This window comes from Vidua chalybeata, chromosome 1 (genome assembly GCF_026979565.1).
Source record: "Vidua chalybeata isolate OUT-0048 chromosome 1, bVidCha1 merged haplotype, whole genome shotgun sequence".
Lineage (NCBI taxonomy): Eukaryota > Metazoa > Chordata > Aves > Passeriformes > Viduidae > Vidua > Vidua chalybeata.
Window position 1 is genome coordinate 30,288,047 of NC_071530.1, and position 22,615 is coordinate 30,310,661.

Below are 22,615 nucleotides of genomic sequence, written 5' to 3' on the forward strand. Positions count from 1 at the left end.
TTGACATAGTGATTCTGATAAGCAAATATAAATGAAGTGTACAGCATGTTGTATGTTACCAACAGAGGATATTTGATATCTCTCCATATCCGTGAAAATAGCAAATGCTAATATCCTGTTTACATATCCAGTCTTTCTGTGTGCTAGAGATGTTTAATTCCAGTCTTAGCAACATCCCCACAAAGTTTTTAATGATTGTTCATCAGGTTGAGTGTAAGAGCAACAGGAACCAAACTGACACAAGTCAAATGACCCTAAACTGATCTGGGTGGCTACAGGGCCATCCTCCAGGCAGAGGGGACATTGTGGAGCCTGTGTCATCCTCACGGGACTTCACTAGACAAAGATGTCCCACGAACACTCATGTGTATGGACAGGCTGTAAGCCTGCAGAAATCTGACCTTTGCCATGAGGGGTGAACCTCTTTTCCTTCCCTTTAGGCTAAGAGTGCTTATTGCCACTGGCTCCTGGCAAACCCTCTATGGTGCTGAACCTGCGTGAAGTCAGCAATTCATATGAAAGCAGACCCCACATTCCTTTCAGCCTTAAGAAAGGAATACCTGTTGTGACTTTTAATTAAAGCTTTGTTTTTCTTTTTAGGTTGCTTTTTTAAAAAAAAATCTTTATAATATAAGATACAGAGGTATCTTTCTCTTCTCCAATTTTGTTAAAATGTAAGATAATTCTGATTGAATCAGGTACTCTGAGATCAGTTTTAATGGGATACAAAGCTGAATGACTCTTCCCTGACATCCTAATGTATTTTTCAGTGCTAAGGGAATGCCAAGTGTCACGCAGGCATTGTAAATCATGAATTTTGCTTGCTTACTTTCTTGTTCAGTAATCCATTTAATCTTTGCTTAATTAGTCCTGAAGTGGCATCTTTTTTTTAATCTTCTAAAATTAATTCTGAAAGAACAGTACAAAGGAAAACATTTTCTGCAGCTTTTACTCTTCTAGTATCTAGAATGATAGAATACTTAGATAAATAGGGAAAGAGTCTTGCTCTGTCAGTATTTAGGTACTAGAGTTAACATCCTAGTGCAGTGACTGTGGTTACTCAACAAGTCTCAGCCATGTGGATTGTTCCTTTCTGTACAAGATGCAGCAGAAGTTGTCAGCAGTGGGCTTCAGAAAGTTTAGCTGCATGGAGGATTGGGACTGTCCTAGGGGCTAGAGGCCAGGATATGCAACTCTTTTCACAGCTGCATTCAGATGCTTGGTGTTGACAGACTTTGAAAAGAACAGAGCAAGGGGAGCTATTGCTTCACTGGATAGATAAATACAACCATGAGAAGCTACACATCTGTAGCTATGAGCAGAATTTGGTGTAAACAGCATAAGATCAAATTTTCAAAATCCCCAAAACTTGCACCATGGTTACCAGTTGTAACATGTTTTCTGCAAAGCACCCAAAAGCCTGAGCAGCACATGGATCATTAACTTTCAATGAGACTAATGCATCTAAATTACCCAGAGGGGTTTGAAAATACCTCCCTATTACTGAACACTTTTGAAATTCATACTGACTGTTTTAAGAGCTCTGATGGGAGCCATGTACTTTTGAAAATCTGATCATAATAACAGGGAACTTTTGCTTGTTGAGCTCCTCTATTCTGTGACTATCTGTCCAAGAAAATATTATCCTCTGTATGAGGATACAAAACATGATAATCAACATAGATTTAGTAAGGTGGAAGAGCTTTTCAAATAATTCTTTTTTTTATATTTTTTCTTTTACCTTTTTAAAATGTAGAAATTCTGGCAAAAGGCCCTAACATTTGCATTTTCTCCAATCTTTAAAATTTCATTTTTTGTATGCGAGTGTTGATGTAAACCAGCAAAAGTCAGTAAGTTCCAACAAGGGTTATCTCTCTGGCCGAAGCTGTATACTTTTTAAAAATGTTGCTGTAGGTGGAATTTCTGCATTTTGTTTTGTGTTTTGGTTTTTATTGGAAGAAATTCCTGTGGACATCATCATATCAAGTATGAACTGGTTTTTCTTTCCCAAGTTTAGCACAATCATGGAAGAATGGGAATCAGTATTTCTATTTATTTTGGTTTTGTGCCAGTTGAATCTTTCTTTGCAGATGGAGTGGTATGCTTACGACTTGCATTGAACTTAGGGATCTGAAGAGCTTTCACAATGTAACAATTTGAGAAAATGTTTGTAGCTCACTTTCCAAAAATTGGAAGCATACTCAATGGAAACATAGCATAGGTTTTTTTTTAATAACAAATAGTACGAGGTTCTTCCTTGGATGGGAGAAGTTGTGTAATTCCATACAGGAAAAAAGAGGAGATGAAGGATTGTTTAATATTGTGATGAAAGAGAGGAAGAAGGCTGTCCTGCACAGTCATGAAGATCACTCTGTAAAAAACATATTAAGTTAACCTGATTAGGCAGTAGAATAACAGTGTAGCTCTTGTGTAAATGAGAATGAAAGATTCCTGAATGAGAACTCAGCAGACGTAATTTTTTAAGAAAAGTAATTAATTAGAATATTTCCTTACACTTCTTTGTGCACTTAGTGACTCAGTAATTTACTGGAGCAGTTGAAAATCAGAAGAAAAACATTTTGTGTGTGAAGGTTTTTCTCCTTCCCCCTTTTGTGCCACCAAATTTTATTTCTGTTTGCATTTTCTAGGAAAACACTCTTTTGTGATGTAACAGTATATGAAAAAGCTGGATTTCTTTTGGTTTTAATTTAAAAAAAAAGGCTTAGAGTATCCCAAACCCTCAATTACCATGTCTGCCAAAATGAGGAAGTCCAGTTCAGAGAAGTGCTATTTTTCTCTGAATTTATGAGTGAGAACAATAAATGGGAGAGGCACTTTGTTTATTGAACCAAGGAAATGAGACAAACATATGATTCTCCTAATTTTATCCCATTTTCCAGGGATGCTAAGCATTCCTGCCTCTCCAGAGTCCTTGTTCTCCTGGGTTGGTGAACCATCTCGACAAATTTGGACTAGGTAATATGCCCAGAAGAAAACAGTACTTATCACAGTGAAAAGGAGGAAAGATACCCTGATCTTGAGTCCTCTTCCCACTAGTCACCAAATGTTTTCAGCCTTCCCAAATTCAGTATCAATAACTTCAGAGCATGTAATTAGTAGCAGGAAGTTTTAGAAAGAGAAAAATCTTCCACTTGCAGAGTGAATCGGAGGCAAAGCTTCTGGATTCACATAATGAGCTGGCCAAACCAGTGTCCAGGCCTGGGGAGCCAGCAGCTCCAAGGAAATGTGATGTGGTTGTAGCTACTGTGTGGGGCTGCTCTTGTCTCCAACCCATCAGAGCACTGCAGCCTCCCCAGCTGGGGCTGAGGAGGGATGTCCTGTCATTCTGATTGAGCTGAAGTTAGAGGAAAATTTATTTGAGATATTTTAAAATTAAATAAAAACGAGTGCTAGGGTAGGCTTAAGGACACTGTCAAAGAGAAAAGAACTTGTGTAGGTATGCTTTGGTATCATGAAAGCTGTCAGGGCCTGCACCAGGATTCAACAGGAGGCGTCAGCAGAATGATTCTCATTAAGATCATCATAGTCTTCCCATCAGTGGAAGGTTGTTCCTCTAATGTATTTTATTTAACACTTACTTCTAATTGCAGAAAGCAAGTTTTTTTGTGAGTGGGTAAAAAATTTACTCAGTTTCTGGATTCAATGGCTTTCTCTTTTAGCAAAAATCCCACTCCATGTATATAGATCATGTTCTGTTTTGTCAGTAATTATTCTATGATGCTACCAACCCTTCTTCATAACTGAACTAATTATTCAATCTTGATCAAAATACTGTCTTAGTTCTTTTACTGACCAATGTATAATCAAAATTGAATTATGAAGTTCTGCTTCATGTGAGTACATAAAAGCTTTCTTACGCTACGTTTTCAAAAATGCTTTATAGATTTGCATTAAGAAGTACCTTGCACAACTTTTTGACAAGCAAGTAAACAGATACTAGACAACTTTTTGACTTCTGGACCTAAAGAAACCCCTTCAATAAGCAACAGGGAGCAGTCCTAAAATCTAAAGCATTTTAAGAGCATAATGCCCATTGAAAATGAAGTGGAATGTTTTTAATGGGGATTTCAAAGCTTATTCCCTCTGGATAAATAAGTTGCAAAATACTGCATATAAAATTTGAGACTCTTTGAAGTTAGTAGAAGCTGTCCTGTTTGATTTCAGTAGGACTAGGAATTTCCTTCCACTGCATCTAGAGCAGGGACAGTTGAAAACTTTTAGAAAAGTAAACAAGAACATCTAAAGATGAAAAACAGAGACGTGGAAAGTGGAAATCACATGGTATGGGATCATCCAAAATAGAAGATATTGGTTAGTAAAGACTGCACTTCTCCAAAATTCTGCAAAACATAGTTTCACTGAAAAAATCTATTCAAACCCACAACTCTAATTAAGGGGTTTAGCTGCCAAATAACCTGTTGTGGCTAAAGCCAAGTGAGTATTACAGAGCCATTCATGAGCAAAGGCATAAGCTTTGTACTTTGCTTTTGATTTTCTCATGGGAAAGTAATATAAATGAGAGTGATACCTCCCTGTTGGCTTTAACTGTTAGAAATGCAAAGCATGCTGAAATTGTACATAATTCTCTTCCAAAGGAAAGGAAATAGCATTTCAATGGTTTTCCTCAGTGTCTCGTTGAGTTATGGTGGTGCACAATTATTCTTGTTAAATTACTCTACCAGATGGAAGGCTACATTGAATATTTAGCTAATTAAGTTGTAGGGGACTGGAATTATATCCCAGAGCATAAAGAATCTATCTAAATGTAAATTTATTTTAATTCCATATGGTTATGAAGGTGTAGTATGGATGTCCAACTAAGACTTCAAATGTGGAGTTTTTCTTCTCATTTTGCTTAACATGAAGTGATGCTTTCACAAAGTTGGCCTTGCCTACAGAAGTTCAAGAAGACAAACATGACTTGAATGCCCACACAACTCTGGAGCCAATTTTATCATCATTTTTCTTCAGTGGGGCTGAATTGCCTTCCTACTTTTGAGATTAACTTGGCCAATGGTTCTCATCTGCTAGGAAAGCAAGATATACTGTGTTTTGGTTGCTTTTGTTTTCTTGGCAACCTGTTGCCTTTGAACAATTCCAGAGTATGATTCAGCAGTCTAGACCTAACCAGCTCACGTTTACTGATGATGCTGAAGCCCTGCTAAACAGGGGAAAAGATGATGGTGTTTCATCATGAATTTCTGAAGGCTGATGAAATATTGGACTGTACTTTTTGCCTGACATGAGTTATCACTGCTGGATATTTTCCTAAATTAGAATCAGGGGGATTTAAACACCTTATGAACTAGTTCATTCTTTTATGGGGCTTGGAGAACAACATAATCATGAACATGATTATTCTTTAAAAAATAGATTATGTATCCAGGGGTCAAATGGTGACCATGGCAAAAGCCTTGACTTCGGGGGCTAGGGGATTATCTGTGACAGTTCTTCACTGAACAGAATACTTTTTCTTGGGATTCAGTGGATTTGGGAGGAGGATTTAGACTGAAGAGTGGGATTTGCTATATTTGCAGAAAGTAGGATATTGTATTCCGATTACGTCTTCCCAGCTTGAACTGGCTGGTGTAGATGGTCAGAAAAAAGGGTAAGAATTACCAGTGGAGACCTAACCAGAAGGACTGCCAGTCATGCACATCTTAATTTATTAATTGAATTATTAGCATTCAAATGAGGGATACCCTCTATTCAAGCACCCATTTCATCTTCTTTTCTCGTCTACATCTCCTGAGAACTCAGATGAAAGTTGGCTCCAGAAAGTGCTATGAAGGTGTAATAAAATTAAAGAATTTGATGACGTGGAGAGAAGATGAAAATTAATTTTTAACTATCCTTATTCCTTATATCCTTATTCCTAATTCTATGGTTCAAGACAGTATAGTAGTATTTGCTTATTAATCCTCTACTTATTATTGGAAAAGGATATTATTTTGCCTGTAAGAAGATTAAGATGAACCTGTCATGGTTTCAGCAGACTTGAGAAGCAACAAAGATTCATAAGGCCCAGTAAAACCACGGCTTTCTTGAAACTGCTGTATAACCCTGTGGTGCAAATGCAAGGAGATGCTGTTTCTTTGCTAAAAACCAGAATTTATTAAAAATTCTATCAAGAGACCTGTTCTTTTGCCTTGTAGGTTACATGAAGAACATATATCAACAGGAAATAATACATCATACTGTTCAGATATTCAAGATCTCCAATTTTGGCTAAATCCAAGCAGTACTATAAGTAATTTCTACATCTAACTCAATAAATTGTGCCTAGAAAGATAACACTTTTTTGCATGGATAATGAAACAAATATTTTATGTTTCATACAGACTGCAGTGAATAACAAAGAAAAGTTAGATATTTAAAGCACCTTCAGGGACTATTTCACTTTTGAACCTGCTTTAGAAAATTAATGAAAAATTTCTAATCTTGTTAAATTGGTTTCCTTAGCCTGACGAGAGCAGAAGGGCTACAAGATCCCCTCTAATCTAATTAGCTCTTTTACCATGTGTTTCACTAAACCTGTTTTTTTATTTAGGACATGGATATTTACCTTAGTCTGAAAAAAATAAAGCATTCTACCTTTTACAGAAGTAAAATAAAGCAAAGAACTAAAGGGTTTCACATATGACTAGCACTCCCCATAAAGTGAATGGCTGTACAGGAAACAGTTTCAGTAGATCCTGAAAACACATTAGGTGATGCAAGCCAGAAAAACAAAGCATCTCCATCCTGTACTGCTGTATCTGGTTCTCCTGCCTTGTTGGGACCACCCAGCAGTCAGGTCCATGTAGTTCTTGGAAGAGCTTTAGAGGGCATGTGTAAATAGCTTTCACTCTCATTAATCTAATTTAAAACTCTTTCAGAAGTGGCTTTTTCAATCATCAGAATTGAGAAGTCATTGAACCCACAGAATTATACTACATGCAGACTACTACCATCTTCTAGTCTGTCATCCAGTGGGGAGAATGTCCACGTGCACATTGTCCAATTTTGTCTTCCATTGGTATGTGGCCTTCTACAGCAAATCTCAGTCAGTCATGTATGACGACAAAGAGGCACTGCTCATCTTGCCTATGCTTTAGATAATCATGTGGAGGTGGCTGAAACATGGTGGCTGCCTACAGGAAGCCAGAGCAGCAATCAGAATCTTCATTCAGAGCAGAGAATAGTTACATGATTGTGAGAACCGCATACCGTAAAGGCTATGAGACCTGTGAGACCACCTGTGTCTCTCATTCACAACTCTTCACAAAGCAGCTGAGGAAACTGGAAACAGCTTTTGTCCCTGACCTGTGTCTCGCTGCCTGTCTAGCTTTCTGCCAGGCTTTGGTTGCATCCATAGTTGCTGAGGAAGCCCAAATTTTCTTCGCATCTATCCTTTCTGGTGGTGCTTAGGGCTGTCTTGTGCATTTGATTATGCCTACCTCAACAGAAGGGGAAACTGGTCCCACAGCCTTCAGACCAGCTTCTTAGGAACCTAAGATATGACTGTTCTGGTTGATTTTTTTGCAGTATTTATGTGCGATTTGACCTTTTTCTTGGTCTCCAGACCCTGGCATAGCATAGGCAGGCAGGCTGTTTTATTATTCATGTATATTGCCAGGGTGACTGGGAGTCCACAGCACCCAGGAACCTGTTGAGCTGTGCAATGGACCCGACAAAGTAAGGATCTGTTCACAGTGTGTTTTTTTCCAATTCTGCCCCTCTTGCTTCAGGATAAATCACAACAGAAATCTCCAAGTTATCTCATTATCCACATGTAGTATCTTCTTGAAAATATTCAATTGTCAGAGTGCTAGAAAGAAACTTGACAAAGGATAAATCAGTCGTGTGCTGGCAATATCCCCATTGTGCTAACCATCTTAATGTTTGTTTTGCAGTTCTGTTGGCCTGTACCCCCACACATCATCATCATTTTGTGCTGTAACTTTGAGCTATCTTAGGCATGGAGTGTCATGGTTGTGTGTTGTTCAGCACAAAATCCTTGTCTGTACGTGAGTCTCTAGTACAATAATATTAAAAAAAAGCAACCTTTGTGGTGTGAATAAACCAATTTCTTGACTATGTATTCAATTACTGATGCTTGTTAGATATGACCCAGAAAAAAACCCAAACTCCTGCATGGAGTACAGTGCAGAATATATTTAAATCAGTACATACGAGTCTTCACAGCTTAAAAAAAATATAGCTAAAGAAATAGAGAACGCCTGTGAAGATATGCTTGAAGATCTTGAAGTCTTTTGTTTTTAATTGTTTTTAGTGACCTAATTATATTAGGGATTTCAGGTTGCTGTTTTAAAAAGGATCTTAGTGGTAACAGTTGATGCCTGGGCCATGGCGGATAATTTATCTTCCTCTAGTAGGATGTCAGTTTTGTCGCTGTTGCTCATGCTGGTGTTGGAATCTTTTTAGCCAAATTTAGCATCATTTACCTCGACTGCCTCACAGCTTTTCTAAGCCAGCCTGCTTGTGAGGAAAAGGAAATGCTTTCACTTTAGAGCCTTTTGGAATCTGGACAAAAGCTGACTTTCTGTTCTTCATGCTTCCTATATAGGGCTTTAGCCTCAAGATGAGAACCTGCTTGCTATGCACCCTCTCCCATCCCCCATTTCCTGCCTGGCTTCATTAAATGCTGATTTGAAGTTGGCACACACTATTCTGATACAAAAGTACTACTGTGTTCCAGGAACCATCAGAAAGTAGTGCATTATTGTCTTTTACATTTTCTTCATATATGTCTTCTCCCTATGCGTAAAAAGAATTTTCATTCCTTCTTCTTAAATATCTCTGTATGTTTAATAAAAAGAAACAGTGAAGAAAAGCCCTGTCAAGAAAACCTCAGCTCATTTGGGAGCAATCTGGCCCCAGGCTATATTATTTAATGCTAGTATCTGCAAATTGCTAATATTAAGCAAAGTGGAGTATAGGTTGTAATGACTTCACTGAATCATTTTCCTATCTCTTGTGCTTGTATTTGAGCATCATGTTTCTTAGGAGAGACTAGTTTGTTTCAGTGATAGCTCTTGTGATGAAATTAATGTGTACCTACATAGAAACCTGTATATTTTCCATTTTTAACAGTACAGTTTGTACTTTCTTCCTCCATGAAGCCATTATAAAATATAAGAAAATTCATTCAGACACTGTTTTTCTCCTTCACCGACAAAGTTCTTAGTTCTGTAGACATAATTACAAGTCATAGCAAAATATTAGGTTTTGATTTTGTGTGATATCTTCTGCTGTTGTTTAAACTAATCCTTTCTGTGTCTTTCATATCTGTTTCCCTCTTAAAAGAGTAACACCAGTCCATAATTACTAGCACTAAAAAGAGAATAAGGTAATAGCAACAAAACTGAACAGGCCATATTACTGCAACATCTCATAATTCCAAATTATGCTAAATCTACATTAAAAGTCACTTTCAGACTAGTCTTTCCTGAAATCCGCTGATCACTCAAATGGGTACCAGCTGATTCCCATTGAGAACAATGACATGGGCTTTGATGGCCTTCAGAGAAAATAGCTGTGTCTTTTTGTTTTCTTTGCAACAAAATACTTTCAAATAATATATGTTCACTTTCTCCATGTGTAAATTGATTATTACTTGTTCCAAAGTGTTAAATATAATAGAAGTGCAAAGATTTGTGGAGCAAAGAGGTTAGCTAAACAGAGATAAACTAAACCAACATCAGCTGTATACTGTCTCTTAGTGAGATTTTAAATTCACAGCCCAACCGACCAGACTGCTGCTGTGAAAATTTGCCATGCTGCATCCCCCATCCTCATGGCCACAATGCTGGCCGTGTGCTCTTGTTTTTCTCTTGTCTGTGGCATTTGGGTTCCTTGGTCAGATGATTTCAGTCCACTATAGTTGGAGTCATCAAACCCAGCAAAACCCGCCCCATTCCACACCTCCAGCACTTAGAGAGGCCTCTTTTCCTCGGGAAGGTGAGATTCAGGATATCTGCTATATGGGGTAGAATGAATCTAGTTTTGAGTTCTGGACCCATCTGGGATGTTTAGCATATAGCAAGTTAGCCATGTGCATTAATTTTCTTGCTGTGTCAGTGTCTTAGTTCATGGTTGAATCACCATATAGATTCCCTGATGGTCTTTTCAATAATTTTGTGGTATTACAGTAAAATTTTGTGGTATTACTGCAAAAAAGTTCTTTCTTGGGGGCTTGTATTTGCTTGAGAAAGCTACTCTGCAACAAGCTGGGGAGTAAATATTTTGCCTCAAAAGTTTCTTGGTATTGAAATTTTCCTCATGGAGAATGCCTTTGTGTGATGAACATAGTCAGCTGTGGCAATGGATTAATTAAGCTGAGCAAAGGAGCAAATAATGTGCAGTAAAAATACTTACAGGGTGGCTAATGCAAAACAGTTATTTTGAACATTGCCCCTCTGTAGAACCACTTCTAAGAGCCACTAGTTAACGTATTGTTCCAAATACTCATTTGAAACATAAGGCAAATTAATTATAATAATTCTGGGCCATTTGCTACTAAGACTTTCCAAATTTCTTGCAAATACTAGGGGAACAATCTAATTAAAAAAACCAAGGTGAAAATTTATTTTTACTTTTTTCACATTGCTAACATTCACATTTCAGAGTTTAAAGGACTAAAACAGTTTCTAAATGATCTTATGCATGTGCTTTGAGGCAGTCAGTGTGTATATACATGTATATGTTTATAATTGCAATCCACAGCTCCATATTTGAAGCTTAAAATACTTAATTTTGCCTTTCTAACTGTCAGAAGAGAGTTGACAATTATAGATGTCTTATTACTGCCCTCATGTAGGAGTGCACTGACGCACATAGGATTGCTGTTGTGATCCATACCTCTTGCAGTGAACAATAATTCTGCCCCAGCCTTGGTGGAGCAGGATGGTACAGTCCCACACCAAGCCAATGTCTCAGCCACTGCTGGGATTCAAGAAACTAGTGTTCAGTTCTACATTTTTTTCATTGGACCAGATATCCTCAAATTGCTTAGATTTGTATGTTTTGTCCACTGAAACCAGAATTCATTTTGCTGGCCGTTGAGTCCTAGTAAGTACCATGTTAGGAGCTGGCAGTGTCTCAGGGAGAAAATTCAGGAAAGCCAGAATTTGAAGCAAATATTCTTCAAACATTAGCTTTGGTTTGTATTGTGGGGTTTATTTTATAATTTTAAAACCACTATCCTCCATGTAATTTAATATTAAAATTGATTATTTCCATTTTTAAATTATTGCTGTTTTTCACGCTTCTCCTCGGATGGCTCATAAATTCATACATTGACTTTAACATTTGTTTTCTGTGCTTATATGATGGATTCAGATGCAGAATGTGATAGGAATTTGGTAAAAAAAGAAAGGGAATTGCTGTGACTGAGCATGAAAAATTTACATAGGAGTGGAGAATTCCTCCAGTGAGTGTTGCAGAGGATTTGTATCACATTCATCTGTCACGGATGCACAGACAGAATATGTACAGACATATTCTGATTTTAAAAAGTACAGAATAGTAGAAATGGAAGTAAATGTAAGTGCAACAGGAGTAAGTGTCTTTTCTTTTTAATGTCATCACACCTGGTGAGATCTGTGGTGATCGCATATACTGTAATCATAGCCCATTATCATATTTTATATTTTCAATTTCATTGCAAATGGTATCTGAGATAGTAAACAAGCCATCTGTACTTTATTGTTAGAACCATTCACCTTAACAGTGGTAGTAGGTGATAAAAATAAATTTCTAGTTAGTAGGTTTATTATTAAAGATTTCCAATGTTGTTCTAGCCTATGTATCTTGGTCTGAAATGCATTTAAGGCACAGGGTTTTCAGAGGGCAGCCGTTGGCACGTGCAATGCAGTGCATGACAAAGGTGAGCGTGTGACAGCAGGTACTGCTGGTCACAGAAGCTCTGCAGCGCCCATTTCTAGCCTCCCCATCCCTGAGGGAACAGGTGGGACAGAAGGAAAAAAGGTGTGCAATGTGATATGAGGGAAGGGACTAGTAATAGAAGTGTAGGATAGAGTTCTTGCCCCAAAGTGATAAATGGTGTAATTCTGAATTGAGTGAAGATATCATGTATTTTGGTTTTCTGCTAACTCTTGCTCTTTCTTTAAGGCTAGGTTTAAATCTGTGCATAGGAGAGAGAACTGATCCCAGTTTTTAGTTCTCTCTGTTTTGAAATATTGCTTAGCCAATCCTCAGTTCCAGAAAGGGAAATAAAAACAAATTCTCTTCCACAATTGTCTTTCACTAGCTCTTAGCAGTCTGTTTGATACAGGGTTTATTTGAAGAACAAATCAATGACTACATGAAACACTTTATCATGCTAAAAATACTACAAAGTAAAAAGTACAGCAGAGCTGGCCTTCGTATGAAAAGACTGTATCCGTTAAGGAAACAAAGGTGGAACTTGCCCAAGGTGCATTAAATATAATCCTAGGTTTTCTGGGAATCAATCCTACTTCTTCGTTTTCAGAGCATATATTTTTCTCTGTAAATGTTCTTAGGACACTGTCATAAATCTAGTTGTTTGGTGTGTTACTCAGAAAACACTAAAGTTCTGGGCCTAAAATCACTGACCAAGAAATGTTCTGCCAGCAAGGCTTGTCGTAATTTATATTTCTCAGAGAAATCAAAAGGCACCAGTGGAAGCTAATCTCTGTTTCTGCAATTAACTTTAATCCCGTTATAACGGTCCAAGTTCCAAGATGTGTTTTCCAAGTTTTCACCTACAAGAGAGATAAAAATAATGTAAATTAAATTTGCATTCATTTATTATTAACACATATGGTAATAACAATTAATGGGTAACTTCAAAGTGGCAAGGGAATGAGAAAAATGCTGGGATCCCAAGCACTTCAGCTTTCTTCAACTCTTTCCTAGCTTCCAATCTAAAATGAAGTTGTATGAGGAGCAACAGGATGACTGAGAAGGCTGAGCAGTAAAATCTCTGCTTCCAAGCCCTCCTTGGATCAGATGAGATCCTACAGGGTCAGTGGTGTCTGACACAAGCCAGGAATTGGGTTTGTAGTCACATATTTTCTTCTCTTCATTTCCAGCTTCAGAGCCCAATTTGAAGGTACGTTCAAGATTAAAACAAAAGGTGACAGAAAGGAGAAGCAGTCCTTTACTCAGGAGGAAGGATGGAAATGTCAGTTCATTCAAGAAGCGTCTTTTCGAGGTGACAGGTGAGTAAGGATGGGGAAATTCTGTATTAGTTGCCACAGCTCACAGAATAGTGATGGTACTTCAGAATCGAAACTGTTTGCTAAACAAAATGAGCATTTGCAGTATTTGGCCTCACTCTGACAATTCTTGCTTTGGCTTTGCATTGATGTTTAGTAGATTCATGGCTTTTTCGGGTGATCAGGCCATATCTTTATGCAATCAACTGTTACTAGTCTATGAGACATATATCTGAATTCACTTAATATATCAGAATTATGTGACACAAAGATGGAATTAAAATACAACTTGAATAAACACATTGATGTCCCTGTATGTGCAATTCTTGTGACAACTTTACACAGTATGACATGTGTGAAACTGGAACGGAGATGTGAATATAAGCATGAAAGTTACTAAGTAAAGTATTTTCCTGATAAGTGATTTCCAGATTATAATTTTTCTACAGCTAATTTATTAATTCCATTTGCCAAAGCCTCTATGAGATTCTTGATATCCACTTCCTTAATTTTAGCTGATTTCTTTACCATTTTCTCTTCTAAAAATAAGGTATAAAGTGAAATATTTATTACTGGAGGTCTTTTCCTGACGCTATTGAAAGAGCAGAAACATTAAAATAGATGTCTTCTTTTCCTAACTCTGACAACTTGAAGCCTTTCAGATTGCTGTTATAATTATTAATATTGACTATATGACATTTTAGACCTTTCATAACCCTGGTTAAACATTGTTGCCTGAAATTTTTTTCCCCTTGCTTTTTATTCTCTTAACTGAAAAGAATTCTTTATTTAAATGTCTATTTATACAAAAAGTGCTATTTTAATTTTCAAAAAGTGAGAGAAAAATGATTGTGTGTCTCCACTTCTCTGATACAGATTGAAAATACAATGCAAGAACTTCTACATGGCCAGTTAGTATAGCTGGGTGTGGAGTCACTTCAGTAAATCAAAGAGTAAGAGATCCAAGTAACAGATAGGAAGCCTCCTGTGATGTCAGTCAAAGTGAAAACATATTTTTGCATAAGAATGAAGGCATAAAGACTAAATAAGCAAAGAAGTGGCTATAGAATATTTGCTGCCACATTTAGACATTAATTACTTCAACTACTTGAGTGCTTTCAAATTTAATGTGCTTTAATTTGAAAGCTATCCCTTGAAAGAGGGTTACCTCCACTAGTAGATTACTCTTCCATCTTTAATCTTTTTAACTGTTTCCACTACATACATATAATTTATATCAGTATAGCATTAGAAAAACTCAATACAACAACACACAATGAGGTCATCCTATCCCCCTTTGTCTTAGACAGAACTTGAGACATTTTAAATCAAGATAGCATGCAGCCTTTCAAATCATATTTTAATGTCCTCACATGCTGTAAATATTCCTTCATATTTGTGCCAAAGATGTAGTGAAGGTGTGTATTTTGCCATTAGTACTTGTGTATGTAATGACTGGTCCACAATGGGCTCATCCCCTTCCTAGACAGAAAGGATGGCAGTAGGCCTTATCTCTTACAGAGCCAGGACTCTTTACAATTAAAAAAGAAAGAGTTTCTTTTCTTTACTCATTACAAGCTCTGTGTCGGTGTCTTTGCCTGATACTGAGTATCATAACCATCTTTGTGGGGAAAATAAATACTAAATTCTTCTTATGTGACATAGATCAGAAGGGGAAAGATCAAGAGTATCTTTCCTTCTTAGTTGTAAAAAGAAAACCAAAGAAATGGAAGATGAATCAAGAGTCTTTAATGTAAGTAAATAGTATAACCAACAGATATTTTTCAACAGCAAAAAAAGCCCTATGCTATAAAGATTCTATAATTAATCAAGATTATGTATACCTTTCCAGAGTGAAATTCATGTATGTTTAATCCGTTTTTCAGAATCCTCAGTCAGTAGCAGCTCCCCTGGATCAGGTCCCAGTTCCCCAAGCAATGGTCCGACCAGCAGTACAACAGAAAATGAAACCTCAGTTTTGCCATCTAATATTCAAGCTGAGGTAAGACTCATTATAGTGTAGATAATTAGTCAGGTTTATAGACTGAAGAGGATGGAAAATTTGACTTGATCATACTCACAAGCAGAGTAATTGGGATACCAGGACACTATAGGCTGACATCACAGTATGTTATATGTGTGAAATATTTTTATGTATGCGATGCATGTTCAGTAGACTCCATGGTAACAAAAGTTCAGGGAAAAGCAGCAGTAGTGCTACTGGAAGAGTGGAGGAAGCTGTGAAAGGAACTTGGTTACAGAATATTACCTTTTGGGATGACCTGAAAGAGGTGCTCAGTGCTGAATGCTGATAAAGAACTCCTGCGTACAAAACAGTGGTCTAGGCACTGGTTATCCTAACTCATAAGACCGTAGTCCTGGGTTCAGATGAATGCTGAAGTAGATTTCTTTAATCACAGTGTTGGAGTTAGGTGACTAAATCCTTGTCACATCTCCCTTTTATTTTACTGTATCTCAGTTTCCTTATCAGGGCAGTACTTAACCACCATAAATGTCATGCCAGAATTCTTGAATACTTGTTTTGTAAAGTGAGACTGTAAACGGAAGGAATCTTAATTACTCCTTATTCTGTTTCATACATACGTGCCTATAACAACAGGAATGCAGATGGTAAATCAGTTGTGATAAACCTCATTTAGCACAGATGACATGCCCAAGTCATGCTTTCCATGGCAATATTGTAAAGGGACAGTAAACTAATTTGACTGAGACTCAAATTCCACAATATACTATAACCAGCCTATACTTACCACAGTTCCTGATTTGGTGGCAATGTTTTCTATTAATTGTTGTTTTATGCTGTTTATATTAGAAAAATTGCATAAGAAAATGTGATTTAACAGAGTTTTAGTTAATGGAGCTATTTCTCCAGGTCAGTGGCAGGACATTCACCTAAAAAAAAAACCTGGAATGGGCATTTCAACCTCCAGCAGTGACTTTTCCCCATAATGAATTAATTGTGTGTGTGAACTATGATCCAGGGGGCAGGTGGGTGACCTCTGCACACTGATTAGTAGCCTCTCTCTGGCCCGTAACCAAAAGGAAAAAAAAAATTTATTGATGGCTAACATGTGGTCTTGTCTCATAGCCCCCCATATGTGATTGCAAAGAAATTTTAATGATGCAGAGTAAGATCCATCATTAGGATTAGATCAGATCCTAGTTCAGTGGAATTAAGTTGTGTGTTTTACTACTGGGAATGTTTTAGATAGAAGTTGGTAATATGTGGGTGTTATTATGTGCTGTATGAAACAGGAAATCTTATCCAGTTGGATCTTTTATTAACTTGAGGGTTCTACAAAATGGAAGGGCAGTAACATCTCAGACTGATACATGGTGCTCATGACTTTGCATGTTACTGTTTCTGGACACTTGCGCCATCAGAAATACATATAGGCTGGTCAGGCTGGTGGTCTCTGGGGAGATTTGAAAAGGTCATGACAAGAACCAGCAGTTATATTCTGTTTGCTAGTAGAACATTACATTGCATATTATTTGCCACTTCTATGCTAGAGATCAAAAATTACAACTCCAACCTACATTCAAAGATGCTCAAAGGAGCCTAAAACATTCCTTTAGAAGTTGAGCTCTGCATGCTGGCATCAGTCACTTCACTTGGTGAAATGTGCTAAGAAGCTGAAACTACAGACTTCCACTTCTGGATCCAGTTGGGGATTTCTTTACCTCTCTGGTTACTTGACTTTCAGCACTGTGGTCCTGTGGGTTCAAACATTTTCCATAAATCTCAGCTTCAGTGATTCTTATTTCAGTGGGATTTTCTTTGGTAGTTTAACAGCAGCCAAACTCCTACAGATCTCTTTCCTAGTTCAGTGTTAGCCAGCTCTCAAAGGCTATACAGCTAATCAATTTTTAATCTGATTCACAAAGTACAGAAGTTTCTAATAATAGGCTGAGTGTTCCAAAATCACCCAAAATATCTCTTGTTTTTCTGTAATCCCGTATGACTCACATGGCTGTTGTTTCATAATCGTTGTTGTGACATTTGCAGTAAGTGTTGTGCTCATATCTGAGTGGGTGGATAGCCGTGGTTTTCATGGCAGCAAATAAAACACTTTTTGCTGGGGAAAACAGGTTGCTATGACAGAGTCATTTACCAGTAAAACATGAGTCAGTGCCGTAAATGATTACATTCCAGTGCATGGACAGAATTAGAGCATTATCAGTAATGAAACGGATTTTTAAAGTATTTTTACCACATCCATTGGAATATTGAGACTTTTAAGTGGTTTACTCTCTGGAGCAGACAGTGTGGTGGGTAGATGGTTACAATTTTTTGAATGAGCAAAGGTGCACTGCACATGCTGCAGCTTTGCAGATAATCTTTTACTATCACAGTTCCCTTAATGGTACTTTCACTACCATTTGTTAAAACACTGGTCTCATTATATGAAACTTGAAAGTTGAACTCAGGATTTTAATTGCACCTTATAAATAAAATCCTGTTTTTATTGGGCACAGTTGTCTCCAGTATCATCAAGGTTCACCGCAGTAGCTATTTGTCTCCTGTAGCATGCCATACTCTTTCAGGTCACCTGCTGTGCCGGGGCTAGATCTTACTTGCCTGAGAAATGCAAGCAAAATTGAGCCCCTGCACAGCATGTCCCTTGAGTTCAGAGGGACAATCTGCTTTAGTCATGTGAAATGATTAATTTTAGGCATTCACGGTCTGGTCAAAAGCCATTGAAGGCAATGGAAAGTTTCCAGTTGGTGTAACTGGGCTTCAGGTCAATTTCTTTCTTCTATTTGTGATTTGGAAAGCAGTATTTCCTAGAATAACACTTGATTATACAGGAGACATAAATTACATATGTGACAGATAAACACATATTTGTTTTGTACAACTCCACAGCCCCATGCTTTTAATCCTCAGCTCCTTGAGGTGATTTTTGTAAGAAGCCAGTGGAAAAATGTGTAGGTTTCTGACCAGCTGATGAGGTTTGTGTCAAGTGTATGTGAAGTGAGTCTAAATTAATTTTTTCAAAGATCATCCCAAAAACCTCAAGAAAGACAAGTGTTAAGTAATTGTGAGTATTGAAAGCTGTGACAATTAGCTCTGCAATTGACAAGTATTAAAGCTAAACCATTTTGTCTTCTCTTAATCTATACATGTGCATATAAACATGCACATGTAGGCGTTCCTGCCTCTCAGCAGGTCCCACAGCACAACCAAAGCATGGTTGCTCATGATTACTTGATGATCATCATGCACTGTTACACTGAGTTCTTGTACTCTATTTTAAGAAAGAGGATAACTCTGTTGACAGGCTATTTTAAGCATCAGTAAGCAGGATCTATGGACCCAAAGAGTGAGTACATGGAGGAGCAAGTAGGGCACGTTGCTTTTTGGGGCAATTTAGGTGCCAGTCCAAACTCCCATGACTGCATGTAGGACAAGGACAGGCTTAGCTGTTGTGCTACCAAATTATTCTCTTGGCAACTCCTGTGTGTGCCACCATTGCAAGGTGTTGTTGATCATGTAAAAAGAAAAGCTGCAGTGGGGATCACAAATTTATGTCTCTGGAGGACCCTGCTTGAGCAGGGTGGTTGGATAAGATAACATCCAGAGGTCCCTTCAAACCTTACCCATTCTGGGATTCTATGATGCACGGAGGACCCTAATTTATGCAGGTGGGCTACTACATTTTTTTGGGAGATGAGGTTAAACTGATGCTTAGGATAATATTACCTGAATATATTTTAAAAGATCAAACACTTACCCAAATGAAAATGACAGGTTATTATCAGTATTAGAAATTAAAGTTAGATGCTTTTACTAATAAACACCTATGTTTTCTACATTAAACTGTTTTGGTAAATAACATCACTGCTTCTGCCTGATGAAACAATCATGCCTGGCCTTATTGTGGTAGTGTGTTTTAGTGCTATACACCCTGTCACTGTTATTTTTATTAATTCAGATATTAGAAGATAATAGTGGCATACCAAAAACCAAATATTAAACATAAATCTTTCAAGTGGCTTTGTATCAATGCTGCTGTTGCTACAAATTTGATTATATCCTAGGAGGCACATTAGAGTGTCCATTTTCCACTTAAATATTTGTAGAGTCCCCCCATAATATCTCCACAGTCTTGATACTAAATCCATACTTGGGTTTATTCATGGTCAAAGGTAGATGTTATCAAGGCAAGACACTGTTAGCCAGGAATTAATGTAATATACAAATGGAGCTTCTTTGTTTCCTACGCTATCTGTCGACATTCCCTAGGTACCAAAAGAAAATTACAGGGATAGACTTCTACTGTTATTGTCTCAGTGATAGGTCGTATCTCCAAACAAACTGTTTGAGGAAGGTTATGTTTTGGAATAACATCCTGTGTTTTTGTGCTTAACCACTTTTCATTGATGGTCTGAAGTTGCATTGTATTAGCACGAAGGATTTTACAGAGTTAATTGATATTCCAGGTTTGTCCGGGGGAAAATCTACAGCTCCCCACAACATGCTTGACAAGTTATTATATTTACTTTAGTCAAAGCCCGAGTGTGCAGTATCCCTCTTGGAGGTGGTCTATTATTGGAGTCCCATATGCTTTTTGTTTGGGAAGAAAGCAGTCACTGTGTCATACTGTTACACAGGGTATTCTTTTTCAAGGATGTTGTTCCCTTGGGGACCATATCATGCCAGAGTTCCTAAGTCTAATAAGACCTTTGTAGCTCTCATTGAGTCAAAGTTCTGGGAGGGAAGCAAGAGTTAAACAGAAAATATAATTCAAGCAACTATACTAGACCACATGTTGAAAAATATCACTGTTCAAGCAGAAAGGCAAAGGCTTCAGAAAGATTCCTGATGTGGTAATCTTTTTATTTTTCTTCCCAATTAATCTATGGAAATAAAAAGGATGATCTTTGTAGAATGTCTGGTTTTATTTTAAAGTAAATAAAAATATATCAGCAGTTCCATGTCCTTGAAAACTATATTGCAAGTCTTCAAAAGTAGTGTTAAATATTTTAACTTGAATGGATTATGAAAGCTGTGGGGGGCATCTCATTATCAAAGAATGACAGGATGCTGGTTCTGTATATATGCAGACAGAAACAGAGAGAGATAGTCTATTATTTTAAATGGCAGATGCCTTACTTTCTACACAGAATTTTCATGTTAATGGAAGTAAATAATGTGCCTGAAACATATCCATATCATAATCTGGCTAACAAAACCACATTTTGTACCTTACATCTAAAGTCATAACAACTGTGGTGAAAGTTTATTACATCCATATTTGTGATTCAGCTGGATATAATCCTGAATTCACTGGATAAATTCCCACTGAGTTTGTTGGAGTGACTGTCCAGTTGATGAGAAGAACTGATGTTGAGTTGATGAGAAGTAGATAAGATGATCTAGGAATCCTCAAGATTTCAGCTTTCCATGGAAATTTGATTTACTAACCAAGGAATAATCCCAGGCACATATCAGCTGTTTTCTTAAGAAAAGAACTATCAACAGTGTTTTCACTGTTTCATTTCACTGTTTCATTTTCCGTATCTGGAACTCCATTGGGTTGCAAACCAATGACTGGCACATAATTGACTTTCCGTGTATTGGGATAAAAGCATAAAATAACCAAGGTAAAAAAAGCTTGGAGATTAACTTTCGTTGGTTTTCCCCTTTATTCCAGCACCTGGTTTCCCAGCAACGCCTTTTGATACAGGATGAATCAGTGAACTTGTTGAGTCTGTACACATCCCCTTCTCTGCCCAACATTACCTTGGGACTTCCAGCAATACAACCTCAAATCAGTGTGAGTGAACAGTCTCAAGCCTTCCTGCATACATTTGGTTCCAGAAAACCTACTTTCTGATTGTTCTCTTTATATTTTTAGCATTTTGGTATGCAAGCAATTCAGAGTAGGAACCAGACCTCTCTATGCATTGGGCACAACTTGAAAGCAATGTTCATTCTTGATCTCAAATAAACAAGTGCCAATGTGGATCTTAGCTAAGTATGGGCCACATGCATTGCATTTATGCCAGATAACAGATTTCAGATGTGGCAAGAAGTATATAAGGAGATTATTTAGTATAAAAGTTTCGATTATATGATAATTTCTGCCTATAACATTTTAATGAGATTCCAGTAATGACCTAAACTGAGCTGGAACATTGTAGGAAAAGAATGTAATATTCCTCTAGCTCAGTAAAGTACGCAAAAATTTTGCTACTTTCAAAATTTAGAGCAGGTCAAAATTTCCCTGCTTTCCAACAACAACAACAACAACAAAGTAAAAATACTGATATGTGGCAGTTCTATACAACAGTGTGGGAATTGGTAACTTCTATGAAGAAATTAGGGGTTGTAAGCACAGGTTTCAGTGGAGGAAAAAAAAAATAAATCTATACAATCCACAATGGTTTGTAATAATGCTACTTAATTGCAGTGCTAAATTTAGTTTTAAGTCAAAGTTCCATGTTATTTTATGGCTATTTCAATACATTTACTGTTCTTAGCAGTAATATACTGCTGCAATCTAACATTTTAACATCAGGTACAGAACCTTGCAAAGAAAATTATGTAAGCCTGAAATCAGTTCTCTAGAAATATTAGCAAATTATTGTTTTTGAAGGATGGAAAATTTGAACATCATGAAAAGTAATGCTTACTTTCTCAGAGGATATCAAAATTTTCTTAGCTATTTCACAAAAATATAACTAGCTTCAACTAGCTTCAAAGTAAATTTATAACATTAAAAAGAAACGAAAATATGTTTCATTTGCTCACTCAAATCTTATAAGCTTTTGATGTGGCCAACTAGCACCAAATATTACTTTTGGCATTAGAAAAAACAAAGGGATTGATTTATACAAGTAATGTTTATTTCTGTTACTAGAACAAGCAGTTGCAAATTGAATGTAAAGCTTACTTTGGTGTTTGTTTTTCAGGGGAGGGAGATAGCAGTGTGAAGTAAGCCTACACCAAAAAAAAATTAGTGAAAACCTTATTTTAGAATTTAAGGGAATTCATATTATCTGAGATACTGTTTTTACTATGACTTACCATAAGTGGTTATCGGCAAGCCTCAACGTGCATATTTCTGTTAGGTTATTATTCTGGCTGTAAGAATTGTTATTCTGCTTGAACTACCGCTTCAAGTTGTTTTTTTGTTTTTTTTTAACAGGCAAAGAACAAAGTAATATAAAGTACATTTGCAATGATGAAGGGCCAAAACTTCCAAAAGCTTTAAATCATTAACTGTGCAATTTATAAGGCACTTCAAAATGCCACACACATAAAACAGTTCTTGATGATTCTGTAGATGAGAGTTTAATTGTACAAGTTTGCTTTGCAAAGGGTAAAACTTACATTTGTGCTGTCCTTCAGGGAGTCA

General features: G+C 37.1%; 1 protein-coding gene across 4 annotated transcripts in view; it reads left to right on the plus strand.

The window, feature by feature from the left end:
- HDAC9 (histone deacetylase 9) overlaps window positions 1–22,615 on the plus strand; it is a 269,880-nt gene that overhangs the window by 55,654 nt on the left and 191,611 nt on the right. For all 4 annotated transcript variants that reach the window (XM_053944734.1, XM_053944744.1, XM_053944753.1 and 1 more), the window contains 3 exons: window positions 13,101–13,229; window positions 15,113–15,228; window positions 20,909–21,031. In XM_053944734.1, coding sequence (XP_053800709.1) covers window positions 13,101–13,229; window positions 15,113–15,228; window positions 20,909–21,031 — 368 coding nt within the window. The remainder of the gene's footprint in view (window positions 1–13,100; window positions 13,230–15,112; window positions 15,229–20,908; window positions 21,032–22,615) is intronic.